General features: G+C 47.7%; 1 protein-coding gene across 1 annotated transcript in view; it reads right to left on the bottom strand.

Moving 5' to 3' along the window:
- LOC138579681 (cell surface glycoprotein 1-like) overlaps positions 1 to 7,848 on the bottom strand; it is a 34,210-nt gene extending 26,362 nt beyond the window's left edge. The window contains exon 1 of the mRNA XM_069649921.1: positions 7,813 to 7,848. Within this exon, the coding sequence (XP_069506022.1) occupies positions 7,813 to 7,848 (36 nt within the window). The remainder of the gene's footprint in view (positions 1 to 7,812) is intronic.
- Between the last annotated feature and the right edge of the window lie 6,487 nt (positions 7,849 to 14,335).

Raw genomic sequence — 14,335 nt, 5'->3', positions numbered from 1 at the left:
TGGACCAGCATCTGGTATAGCGGTGGAAGAGGCACCAGGATTCATCATGAGTGATAGAAGGATGATTTTCCAAAATATATACATACCATAGAATCCTGAGATTTTGATTGAAAAACACCTGAACAATACCGGAATTAATATTGAACAGACTAAAGAGTGGCTGGAAATAAGAAAAGAGGACAAATTTATTAAGATTAAGACTCCAGAAGCGGTGGCATTTCAGTCATGGGAACCTGAAGTTTATTTAATACCAAGCCTGGAAACATGTGTAAAATTTAAAGAACAAAATTATATGTGTCCAGGTAAACCGTTTGTTCCTAATGCCACAGATGCTATTTGTGGTTTGAAATCTGACCCAAGTATATCAGAGGGATGTGAAGTGATTATTAGCAATATGGGGAGTGAAGAAATGGCACAGGCTAAGATGGTCAGAGGTAAATGGTTGATCAGCACCTGTTTAAAGAACATGACGGTAGTACATTTAAACCATGGAACATACGTGGTTAAACAGGTGAAATATAATGTTTTTTATTTACAGGTTCCAAAGGATACAATTGTGTCAATTGGGGGGTTAACATTGTTTCATGTAACAAATGAGGTTTGGGAAAGCCAAGTGGAAAATATCGATTTTTTTCAAAGGGATACTTTTCCAATAGACCCGGATGTGGAATATTTATCTAATCACAAAGAAAGACATGTTATAAAAATAAATTTGTAAAAAAAAACAATATTACAATTAGTAATCTGGGGATAATAGAAGTGGAAAGATTTAATTGGGGAACCTGGGGGGAACGCTCAATAGTGGGTTTGGCTGTCCTGGTGCTAATCATGGGTGGATGGTTGATTGTGCTATCAGTAAAAATGAAAATGTTACTGATTTTACTAGCTACGTCAGGAAGAGAAAGATATCCCAATACACATGCATTTTAAAAGAAAAAAGAAAGAACAAGTTGTTTTTAGGAATTGGCTTGGATTGTAGCCAAGTTCTAAAAAACAAAAGGAGGGTATGTAAGGATATTTGGCATGTTACAGCACAGAGTACAGCACTACTGCACAGGTAGCAATTTTTTTTTATGCAGCACCACCACATGGGTGCGGTGCATTGCTATATGCGTTACCAGATTAACATGGAAAGACAGGCTATTCAGTCAAAAACGATTTTAACATATAAGATGCAAATCTATTTTTACAGTTAAAAGCACACGTGCACATTCAAAAATGCACACTATTTTTCACCTGAAATGCCTATGGTGCAAGAGACACATTTGAAAATTAATAACTAACATTATTCATAACTAACCTGACTAATAAAACTGAATTTAACATAACCCACTAATAAAAATGTGTCTCCACTGCAGAAATAGGCCTACTCTGAAAGTGAACTTTTAAACGCACATTCATTTTTTTCTTTTTCTCTGCTGCTCTGTCCACATAACTTAGGAAGCCAAGGGCCCGAAGATACAGGAAATCAGTTGGTTACAAATGGTTACTGTAAAAAGGAGCCATTGTGTAGAGAGGGAGGAGATGGCATGATTAATTTCTGATTGGAGCAGCGTCATAGCAAGTATCATGCTAGGGGCAGTGATGAGGGTTTTGCTGGGGGGAGTTTGAAGAGAGAGGGAGGACAGTCGGGATTTGGAGAGCTGGGAGAAGGACCTGTTTTCCTGGTTGGAGCATTTCTGATGAAAAAGCTGAGAGCTCCAGGCAATAACCCCGGTTTGAGAACGAAAGACGCTTGTTTTCACCGGGGTTAATCTTCAAGGGAGCCACATTCAGAAAGAGAACAGCTAAAGAAAACTCGGGCTGAACAGATAAGGTAATTACAGGAGTGTGGGGGCTGAGTGTGTACGAGAATATTCAGTCAGTGTAGGAAAGGAGATTCCTGTGCTTTAATCACAGGTTAATGTTGCAAATTGAGTTCTTGTCTCCGCCACTCTCTTTTCAGTGTATCACAGACAATGCTGTTACTGTGCTATTTTATTTATTTCTGTAAAGAGTGAGATCGTGTTTAAATGCAACTTTTATAATACAGAAAAATATTTGAAAGCAGACGGGTGGTGTGTTTTATATTTACCAATACAGTGCTGATGATGTGGGGAGATTTTTAAACAGTGCAATTGTCATTTTAAGACAGATGTGTGCATGATCATATTCAGTATGGACAGTTGTGAGTGACTGTTTGTAGCGTAGCTCGTTGGAGGTACATGAGCCAACGGGAAGAGAGACTCTCTGGACATAGTTCCCACCGTATATAAGGTAGTGGAAATTACCACAAAATTACCACATATAGCTCTCTGTCGTAAATAAGTCAGTGAGATCGCCCATGGTGGCACACTAACACTAACACTGAAAATGTGGTATTCCTGAAATGTAGGCCTGAGGTCTCTCTAGTGATTACACGAAAAATCTAAGCAAAGATAAGGGATTCTGGACATTGGGGCCACAAATAAAACAAGGGAATTATGCTCACCAAAATACCACCAACCACGCATACCAACCACGCATACCAAATATGCATGTCTGGGTGCTGAAATAATGCATGTCCACTGTATTATTGTTGTACATGGCCCAATCTGAATACAAGGAGTGATTGTTGCTAAGTTATTTTTCGGCGGTAAGAAAATACCGTCAGGCCCCAAATCTCCACAAAATATCCTACACACCCAAAACTTAAATATTTCTTCCAAGTAAAGTGTGGAACAAGGTGGATGTGCGTAAATTCCTATGTGGTTTAAAATCCGGCTTCGCTGTTTAGCGTATGTGTGTGATCCCGGGCAAATAATGTAATCTCACCCTGACTAGAACTGCAAAAATTGGAGTGCTTATAAGTGATTATGTTTACAGCCTTACATTAGGACACTTTTAATAAGTGTAGGGACAAATTGGTGTACCCTGGTGCGCGTCTGCTAGTGACTCCAATTCCGTCACATAGAATTGCATAATTGCTGCACCGGCCCTCCCCAGTGTCGTATCACTTGATTTGACAGGCAGATATAGTCTCACTAGCCAGTAAGTGCACCACAGACTCTAGTATAGCGGACTGTGGTAGAACCAACATTACATTGTCTCCCCTTTTGCTCCCAGCCACTGCCGTTGATTGGGCCATCCAGGGTACTGCCCCACACTCTGCTATGTCCTGTTATGTTATGATATTGAGTCTTTCATTGCACACCATCTGCCATTTTCACACTTTCTAGGACCTTCGGGATCTGCAAGAAGTCGGTATTTTCAGACTTAAAGGAGAGAGTTAACTGATTGTAACATTGAAGCTGCACTAGAATAGTCTCATTACAATGAGTAGTGAAGTTAGATGCCCCTACACAAGTAAGTTTGTCCCTCCTCCACCGTCTCTGAATTTGGTGCCTCTCCCAACATTTGAAGGGTTTGCCCCGCCTACAGTTTAGCCTAGGTGGACCGTGGATGTGCACACGTGCATTTTGTTAGGCAGCGCAGTAAGGGAAGACTTTACCAAAACTGGCCGCGTTAACGTTTTACTGTGTTTGTTTAGGGAAATGTACTTGAAAAAACTCAGTAAAACTTTAAATCTGCTACTTTCAAGAAAAACGCCCATCGCCCCTCTGCATGTTGCGCTTTAAAATCTACTATTTGATAGTTGGTCCCCACACCAGACCATGGGGGGAGGGAGGTAAAACAGTGTGGCCGAAGCCTCCACGTTTGCCCCTCCTATTTTCTGAAGTGGCCCCTCCCATCACCACTTAGCCCCCACCACCCCAACATGTAGGTTTCGTTGCACCCCTCCTCTGGATATCTCCCTGGTAGGCCTCCCATCCATCCCCTCTTGACAAGGTCAGAGTATGAACCTTGTCAAAAATGTGTGTTTTTAGATGTGTGAAGAATTTAAACTCACTGCCCGTAAACGGCAACATAAAGATTGAATTGTATTGTGCTGCTTACAAGTTGCATTGTGTTATTTAGAATTTACGGTGCAAATTTGAGAATTGAATGAATGCAAATGATTGTATGTGTTATGTGAACTAGTGAGAATTTTACAGGCAGGTTGATTTTCTCGTGTAGACAAGCTCCCTATGTAGTGACTTCCCCTGCATAAAGTGTTGTGCAGATAAGCTCCCTATGTAGTGACTTTCCTTGTATAAAGTGTTGTGCAGACAAGCTCCCTATGTAGTGACTGTCCCTATATAAAGTGTTGTGCAGACAAGCTCCCTATGTAGTGACTTCCCCTGCATAAAGTGTCGTGCAGACAAGCTCCCTATGTAGTGACTTCCCCGGCATAAAGCGTCGTGCAGACAAGCTCCCTATGTAGTGACTTCCCCTGCATAAAGTGTCGTGCAGACAAGCTCCCTATGTAGTGACTTCCCCTGCATAAAGTGTCGTGCAGACAAGCTCCCTATGTAGTGACTTCCCCTACATAAAGTATCATGAAGGCAAGCTCCCTATGCAGTGACTTCAACGGCATAAAGTGATTTGCAGGAAGCTCCCTATGCAGTGACTTGCCCGGAATAAAATGGCATGCAGGCAAGCTCCGTATGCGGTGACTTCAACAGCATAAAGTGTCATGCAGGCAAGCTCCATATGTAGTGACTTCCCCGGCATAAAGTGTTGTTCAGGCAAACTCCCTATGTAGTGACTTTTTTCTGCATAAAGTGTCATGCAGCCAAGCTCCCTACGTACTGACTTCTCCGCATAAAGTGTTGTGCAGGCAAGCTTCCTACATAGTGACTTCCCCGGCATAAAGTGTTGAGCAGGCAAGCTCCCTACATAGTGACTTCCCCTGCATAAAGTGTCGTGCAGACAAGCTCTCTACGCAGTGATTTCCCCTGCATAAAATGCCGTGCAGACAAGCTCCCTGCGTAGTGACTTCCCCTGCATAAAGTGTTGTGCAGACAAACTCCCTATGTAGTGACTTCGCCTGCATAAAGTGTTGTGTAGAAAGCTCCCTATGTAGTGACTTCCCCGTCGTAATGTGTTGTGCAGACAAGCTCCCTATGTAGTGACTTCCCCGGCATAAAATGTCATGCGGACAAGCTCCCTACGTAGTGTAGTGACTTCCCCGGCATTAAGTGTTGTGCAGACAAGCTCCCTACGTAGTGACTTCCCCGGCATAAAGTGTCGTGCAGACAAGCTCCCTACGTAGTGATGTCCCCTGCATAAAGAGTCTTGCAGACAAGCTCCCTACGTAGTGACTTCCCCTGCATAAAGTGTTGTGCAGACAAGCTCCCTATGTAGTGACTTCCCCGGCATAAAGTGTCCCTGTGCAGTGACTTCCCCTGCATAAAGTGTTGTGTAGACAAGCTCCCTATGTAGTGACTTCCCCGGCGTAAAGTGTTGTGCAGACAAGCTCCCTATGTAGTGACTTCCCCGGCATAAAATGTCATGCAGACAAGCTCCCTACGTAGTGTAGTGACTTCCCCGGCATAAAGTGTCATTCAGACAAGCTCCCTACGTAGTGACTTCCCCTGCATAAAGTGTTCTGTAGACAAGCTCCCTATGTAGTGACTTCCCCGGCGTAAAGTGTTGTGCAGACAAGCTCCCTATGTAGTGACTTCCCCGGCGTAAAGTGTCCTGCAGACAAGCTCCCTGTGTAGTGGTGTTGGGACTGCCTTTGTTTTCTATAGTTTTAAGTAAATGAACGTTTCAACCCCAAAAACTGCCTGTTTCTTGCCCCACAACTGTGGGGTGTACCTTAGCAAAATGAAAAGGTATGTTCACAATAATTCCAACAGCTTTTACATTAACAGTAACATATATTTTAAAAAATCATAGCCTGTAAACACGCACGCTCACGCACGCACGCCCGCCCACACGCACGCCCGCCCGCCCAAGCTGCTTGGCATCATCAATGAATCTCGCTTTATTTCGTTAGAAGCACCATAATAGCTGTGTAGTAAAAGAAAGCCAAAACTGTATCGGCATTAAAGACCATGAAACAGTACAACATATGCAGAAGTGTTCCTCGTTGGACAGAGAGAAAACTAGTAACATTATTCCAAATACAAAGAGATCTGCTTGATCAATGCAGCAATTCCATGCCATCCCTACCTGGGGTCAGCTACTAACAATACAGCAACCGCAGCAGGTGAACCAACAATGTGGGCAAATGGGCCATGCAAAGGCGATGGCATTGCACCTAACTTGACTTGAGTAACTGCCGTCCGGTTCCTTGCACTCTTTTCGGTGCCCCAGTGCTCTTGAGTAAGGTTTGAGCTTTATAAAAACTAAAGTACAGTACATGGTTGCCCTTTCAACTCCACTCTTCAATGCCCTGGAGAAGGTGGCTGTTTCTGGCGTCGAAGCGATGCCAGAAGCCAAAATATGAAAACATGTGAAGTTCAAAAATGCAAGAAAGAAAGCTAGGAAGAATTCTTCTCAAGCTGCAGAGTGGGGTTCTATAGCGCCCTCAACCTACGTACGACCCACCCCACCTCGCTCGTATTCTCTGAAAGGTTTTTGGTCATGGTAATTGATGATTTTCGTACTCCATATCTGCATTTTGAATGATGCATCGAGCTTGGAGAGCTTGTTCTGTTCAAGAAATCATTGGAACTGAACAAGTTCATGCAGTAAAAGTTTACATCGGAACATGGGAGAACATGGCGTTCATGGGAGAACATGGAGTTCATGGGAGAACATGGCGTTCATGGGAGAACATGGAGTTCATACGAGAGACGGGCCTTGGGTCAACTCTTCGAGCTCTGCAGGCGCAGCGAGTCCTTTGAAATAAAGAGGTGCACTAGAAAACGATTGATTCCTCAACAAGAGTCCACTCTCTCAGACAGGATGCAGGTGCTTACATGAGCCTTTATGCGATTACTGTGTGGCCCAAAATACCGCATACGGTAACTCTGAACTCTCAAATGGAGCCACGCAGTGACCACACAGATCGCACATCTATGTGCTTCTGGCCCAACCCTTTGTTGTGACTTCAGGGGGCACCCCTGCAACCCCCGCTCCCCTTGTTCGGTATGATAGGATTCAGAAATGTCGTTATTGTTGATTGCGTAGTAAATGTCAGTGATGACGAACAGAAAACAAAGAAAATGGAGGAGGCAACCCGATAACCGAGGTGGTGTCCTCCCCCTTCCCCCTTGGGACGAAGTGGAGGCGCCGGTGGAAAGCGCGGCAGAAAATGGAAAAGCCTGCAAAGGGCTATAAAGGAAAGGAGCAGAGCTACCCATTTATAACGGGCAGGCGCCCTGCTGCAGGCATCATACATCCAGCCTTGGCAGAAGGACGCCCGCCCACAGGAACCAGGAAGAGGATTTTGTTCCTATTTCTTGAAGTTCTGCTCTTTCAAGGAGATCGCGAGTGAAGAATAGCAGCAGCGGAGGAACAGCGGACAGCAGAAGAAGGGGGCTTGCCGGCGCGGCTGGGACACGATCAGCTGGAGGAGCCGATCAGCCGGACAGAGTAGAGAAGTGGAGCTGTGGACCTGCGGCACGCCAGCAGCAGCAGCGGCGCCAATAAGAAGGCAAGAAGAAGCGGGCCAGGTGCAGCGGAAAGTCCAAGGAGCAGCGCGGCAGCAGCGAGCGAGGAGCGGCCACTCGGGCAGGCGTTGACGGCAACAGGGAAGCATAAGACGCGGCGGACACAGGCGGAAGCAGGGACAGCAACAGGTAAGGCAGCCGCAAAGGGAGTGTTGCGCGGCGCCTACCTGCAATGGAAGCAAAGCGGTCTAGGGGCAGCATGTGACCCGGGCTGGGAAAGGGGTGAAAGAACTTGGCAGCGGTTGCCAGGCGGACTTCTTCAATAGCGAGGGTGGATAGAGGAGATTGTCGGGGTCGGGGCAGCCAGCCACACACGGAAGAGGGGCATGGAGACCGCTCCTCGCCCTACCCATGCCCGATCCACATCCCCCGAGCGGCAAGTCATTGCGGGCACACAATTGCCTTGAGAGGGGCACGGAGATCGCTCCACCAGACGGTCCGTGCTGCCACTCCATTTTCCCGCCCCAAGCTCGCGTTCACGGACATCAAAGCGGGCAGAAGCACAGAGGCGGAGAACAACGCGGCTGACCTTCACTTCCGGCAACAACAGGTGGTAGAGGCACGGGAGGAAGCAGGAAGATCACAGGAACAAATGGGCCAGCCAAGAGGGCAATTGCACAACAAGAAGAGGCAGCGGGACATAAGGAACTCAAAGCTTTCTTTTGTTTGAAAGAACTTTTGGTACAAACATGGACTTGGAGGCATTCATGGAGATGGCCAGGTTGGCGGCAGCCAAACACGGGCCTAACTGAATGGAGGCCTTGATTCCTCAACCAAGGGAGGAGCAGGCAGGGCCCAGTCAGAGGCCTGATTCCCCCCTAATGTTCACAGACAATGAGGAACCACAGGAACAGGAAGGGGAAGAAGGAGAAGAGGAACAGGTCGAGGATGAAGAAGAACCAACAACTGAAAGAAAAAAAACCATGACACAGCAGGCCAATTCGAGCAAGGAACAGGCCAAGAATGTCAAGAAACCCAGGCCGACTGGGACAAAAGGCAAGGGGAAGGCACAGGAGGTTGTAGCCATCCCGGCACCTACACCTGTGGAGGTGCCAAGGAATCAGGGATCACCCAGCACGCCAGCAAGCTGACCGGTGGCTGTGACTAAAAAAGGGCCTGCATCCTTGGAGGCAGTGAAAGGTATGATAATGCATTGTATACAGGCATGGGGCAATGGGGGCAATGGGCAACTATTGAGTGGGAATGTGAATGCTTTCAACCAAATTGTAAGTGGGGCGGCAGTAATACAGCAGAGAGGGGTGACTCTGGGACCGGGGGGACTGGGCGTAGGGGCTACCAGGCAGGTAATCTGCCCAGTACTACAGTGTCAGAGGGGGTAAACCAGTGGGCAGGTTACTATCCCAGCACTGCATTTCCTGGGGCGGTGGTGCAGTTCCCACGGGGCAGCAGGTCACAGCTGTGCCCAACACAATCTCCATAAGCGGGGGTAATACAATGGCCCAAGAAGGTACAGCACCAACCGGGGCGGCCCAAGCCCCAGCCCTTTGGGGGCAAGGAGCCGCGGGGCCAGGACTACACTCGGTCACCAATGCCAATGGCGGGCAAGAAGGAATGTGGGGGCCTAATATGACACGGTACGGGAGACCAATGCCAGGTTTTGCGCAGTCAGAGTGCCAGTAAGCTCCTTAGCATGGCACATACCAAGGGCCACCAAGGAGAGGGTGTGGAGAAAGGAATTTATAGAAATCCTGGATTTTGGGGGATGGAACCTCTGGGAGAATGTATAAAAGACCTGTCAGAAAAAGAGAAAGAAAAAAGGGACAGGGAGAAACCCAAAGTGGAAGCATCCATACATAACTGGTTAAAGGTTTGGTTAAAGGCTTTCAAAGTATAATGCATCCTGCGGATATTTCTCTAACATTAAATATCGGCAGGATGCATTATTAATGATTGCATATGAACAGTATATCCACAATCTGTATTTGAGGCATGGGGGTGAAGGATGGTTACAGTATGATCGGGGTTTCGGGTTGAAAATGCAGGTGTGGCCAGCGTTGTCTTGGGATGAGATGGATGTTGGAGGATTCTTAGACAAAATGATTCCCCCAGGGGAAAGGGGGAGAGAAAGCCCCAAGTGAGAAGCCTCAGGTTTGGAGGGGCAGGGGAGGATACACCCGGTGGGGGAGGGCGTCCTTTCACGGGTACTCCTCCTGGAACAGCAAAGCCAGCTACCAGGGGGAGCAAGCAGATCGCTGGAGGGTCAATGCTGAAGGGGGTTGCCCCTTTGGCAAAACATGCCGCTTTAGGCACCCTCGGGGTAGAGGTACTGGGGATCGCAGCTCATCAGCCAGTGAGGGGACGCGTAGGAGCAGCCCCAAAGCAAAGGATAAGGTCAAGAGGGAATGAGGTTAAAAGCAACATGTTACAGGCAACACGCCCTCAGATATGTAAGAATATGATTAAAGATTGTCTACCAACACCAGTTAACCTCCAAGCAATGACTCCCTGGTTAAATACTTATCACAACTCTGGTGATGCAAAATTGCTGTGGGAAGGTTTTAGGTGGGGTTTCAAAATCCCATGCACAGAGGTTAAGAAGGGCAAGGAGGCTCTTAATTTGCGGTTAGCACTCGGGATGCCAGAGGGTATGTTGGGGAGAGTGGCTGGTCCATTCACTTGTCCACCGATGAAGAATCTGGTAATTTCAATTTCGGTCTGGTACCTAAGAAAGAGGTGGGGCAGTATCGCCTGATCCATCACCTCTCCTTCCCTGAGGGTGAGTCAGTTAATGATGGCATAGCCGAGGAGCTGTGTCGAGTGCATTATTCATCTTTTGAGGATGCAGTGGAGGTTGTGAGGGCGGTAGGAAGTGGGGCCTGATGGGGAAGGCCGACATAGAGTCAGCATTCCGGTTGCTACCCATTCACAAAGTAAGTTAACATTTGTTGGGGTTCAAGGTGCAGGACCTGTATTACTATGAGAAATGTTTGCCTATGGGGTGTGCCATTTCTTGTGCATATTTCGAGGCCTTTAGCACGTTTTTGGAGTTTACAGTTAGGAGTGTCAAGAAGGGGCTGTAATTCATTACCTGGATGATTTTCTTTTAATTGGCAAAAAGGGGACCAGAGAGTGTGGGTCCCTCATGAATACATTCCAGGGGCTGATGAACATGATGGGGGTCCTGCTAGCCGAGGAACAAACTGTGGGCCCAGTTACCTGCTTGACTTTCTTGGGGATTGAAATTGACACAGTCAAGGGGGAGTGCAGGCTTCCGCAAGACAAGGTGAGGAAATTGACAGATGAAAGAAGGCCCATAGACGTAGTCAAGCTGCACAAGCTAGTAGGATGCCTGGAGGAAGTGTGCCATGATGGATTTGAAGTGTCTTTGTTCACGGCGGCTTTCACATTAGATTTCTTTGGGGCATTCAGGGTGAGCGAATTGGTACCGGAGAACAAGGGGGCCAAGGGAATGGGTTTCTCACAATTGGGGGATGTATACTGTGCAGAAGGACGGTGGACCCTGTTTTTAAGGAGATCAAAGACAGATCAGGAGGGGAAAGGGTGCACAGTGGTTCTCCAACCCATCACAGGAAGCATAGTCTGTCCAGTCAGGCCCGTGCTGGGCTTTCTCGGGAGAAAACCGCCCTCTGGGGGGGAGGCTCCACTACTCATTTGCCGGGATGGGTCCGCACTTAGCCGCTTCCAGTTTAGAAGCGTTATGGAGCTAGCATTGCGGAGAATTGGGGAGACAAGGGGAGTGTTTGGGACCCACTCATTTCGGATAGGGGCAGCCCGTCGGCCGCAGCCATACGCCTAGGGGCAGTAGAAATCAAGCAGATTGGGAGATGTAGGTCCGGGTGTTTTAAGAGATGCATCAGACCGGAGAAACTGTAAAGTTGACATGCTGCCTTCTCATCCCATTTAGCACCAGCCCGGAGGAGAAGGAGATCTATCTGGGTGATAAGACCCTCATTTGTGTCTAGGGCAGGGGCAAGCTGGACGTCTGAGCAGGAGGAGTTGATGGCCGGCGAGTTCAGGATTGGGTGGCACGGGGTGCCAGGAATGAAATGGGCGCAACTGCAGGGCCAGGTGCGCAAATGGATGGGGAGACAGCAAAAGCCGGACATACTAGTTATACATCTGGGAGGTAATGATTTGACAAGCCTGGGGAGGGGGGCTTTAATGCGGGAAATGATGTTCTCATTACAGGAGCTGGCGGGACAACTGGGAGAAACAGGAATCATCTGGTCAGAGATCATCCCGAGACCTAAATGGAGAGGCGCGGATAATCACACAGCGGTGGAGAGACCCAGGTGGAAGTTAAATTGCGCAATGGCCAAATTCTGCAGGGCCAGAGTATTTGGGCAGGTCAGGCACTTCCTGATTAACTTGAAATCCCCAGAGTATTATCTCAAGGATGGGGTGCACTTGTCACCAATCGGGATGGAGCTTTTTTACTGGAATCTTTGCACCAAAATCCTGGAAATGTGAGGGAGAATAAGGGGGAGCCACGGTGGGCGGTAACCCACCAGTGGCGTGGCAGTGTTTGGGCGACCAAGCACAAGAGACAGGCTCCGGATGAGCCAGGAGAAAGCTGGAAGGGTCTTCGCTCTTCTCAGACCAGCGCCCCTTGGGAGCCTAAGCGGCAGGGGCATCTGGGGGGAACAACAAGGGCTCAGCTTCCCCCAAGGAAACGGCACTCTCTCCGCCCAGGAACACCTGCATGGGCAGGCGAGGCTCAGGCGCAAAGGGTTGGGAGAGTTTGGCCTATACTGGACTTTTGGAAGGAAAGGGGCAAGCAGGTTGTTGGACACGGAGCAGTCGCCGCATCTTCTGAGTTATTTCCACTAATGTGTGCAGTGTGGTTTTCATGATGTTGTGGAAAATAAATCTGTTGCCTTTTTATGCCAAAAACAGAAACAAGACTCATTCTACACATTTCTGGGGGGCAGGGTGGGGGGTGGAATGAGCAATTCCTATGTAATGGATCCAAATGGACAGATGCATGGTTTATGGCGCATTCACCATTTTCCCCCGCAATTATGGAGCGATACCCTTAGACTGAACGTCGCCATGGGGGATAGGACGCATACGTCCTTTGCCACAGATTCACTGTAAACCCCTGGCCATTCAAAGGCCCATAACTCACCCACTTGTCACTAGATGTGGAAAGATTACACAAGCATCAAATGCGCATGCTCCATGATGCCAATCAATGCCCCAGTGTCTACTCCAGTTCGTCCCTGCTTTGTAGCATGGTGAAGACATCCTGCATACCAGCAGTGTGTTGGCTTATACAACATAGACGTACAGTAAGTGCGTCTTGCTAGGTGCTGTGCCATGGCTCATATGTGTGCACATGTGTATACACACACACACACACACACACACACACACGACTTGATGCAAAAAGGACCTTACACAGTACTATCCTGACAGCCAGAAAGGATGCATATATCTTCTAAAGTCCTGTTTGATGACACCTCCCCCTTTCCTTCCCAACATCCAAAGCCAAATAACCAGGGTGCATACACCATGAGCCTGCGTCAAGAAATGTGCTGAGCCAGGCGTGTCTCATATTGGCAAGGAACACACTCTGGGTATGGCTCATGCTATGCAACGTGACAGAAGATATGTGACCCTGGAACATTGATCCTCAGAGTGACCCACATCCAGAAACACCACTACACCAGCTAAGGAAACCCTCCCCATAGACATTCCATCACAGGAGGAGACCAATGGCCCAGGGCAGTGGCACAGGCATGGGGGCATCACAGGAGGAGAGCATGGGCATGTGGGCATACTGGAGGACAGCAGTGGCATGAGCATGTGGGCATCACAGGAGGCGAGCATGGGCATGTGGGTATTACTGGAGGACAGCAGTGACATGAGCATGTGGGCATCACAGGAGGAGAGCATGGGCATGGAGGCATTACCGGATGACAGCAGTGGCATGGGCATGTGGGCATTACAGGAAGAGAGCAAGGACATGGGCATGTGACCATAACAGGAAGAGAGCATGGGCATGTGGGCATTACTGGAGGACAGCAGTGACATGAGCATGTGGGCATCACAGGAGGAGAGCATGGGCATGTGAGCATTACTGGAGGACAGCAGTGGCATTGTGAAAACAAAGAGAACATTTCGAGTCTGAATACCCCAAAAGGAAATACACCGAACACGGGTTACAAAGGAACATATAAAGATCTTTATTTTATACTGAACAATTTCGAAGGACAAAGCAACAGATAGCTATCGGCCCTCAGTACAACACAGCGAACTCCAGCGTGGTTCGGTGTGGTCAGTGAGTGGGACTGTACATTAGAATAGTCACACCTTTTATACCTTTGAAAACATGCTGTCCACCCCTACTGTGGGTTAATATTCATTAATACATTACAGATCTAGGTTTCATGCGGAATTCACACATCTATATGTTTAGGGTTTACTTTTAATGTATCCACCAACAAGCCTTAAATAGCTACAGTGTACTTTAGGATTTCTTATAGAGACCTTCTCAAACATCTATACAATGTAGTTTAAACAAATGTCTCAGTTCAGTATTTGAATACATTGTTCGTAACATATGCTCGCGGATTAGCTTTATTGGCTCAAGTAATCCTTTACACACAGGTCAACGAAGGAGAAGGTCTCAGTTCATGACCCTAACAAGTGGCCTGCAGGCAAGTTACACATTAGCTTATACATAGAGGTGAAGACGGCCATGTTACATTTTCGGAGTGACACCGTCCACCATCTTAGCTCACAGGGTGACTTTGCAGAGAGAACCTAAAATGGTGGTTTGACTTAAAATGGCGGCTTACATTGATTTTAAGGTCGGGACCTTGCAACACTGGTTTCTTCGTAAGCGGCTTACAAGCAGCTTGACGTAGGCCAATATACATATATTC

Source organism: Ambystoma mexicanum, chromosome 3p, assembly GCF_040938575.1.
Source record: "Ambystoma mexicanum isolate Mex_15411 chromosome 3p, UKY_AmexF1_1, whole genome shotgun sequence".
In the NCBI taxonomy this organism is placed as follows: domain Eukaryota; kingdom Metazoa; phylum Chordata; class Amphibia; order Caudata; family Ambystomatidae; genus Ambystoma; species Ambystoma mexicanum.
This window is presented reverse-complemented; position numbering and strand designations above follow the sequence as displayed.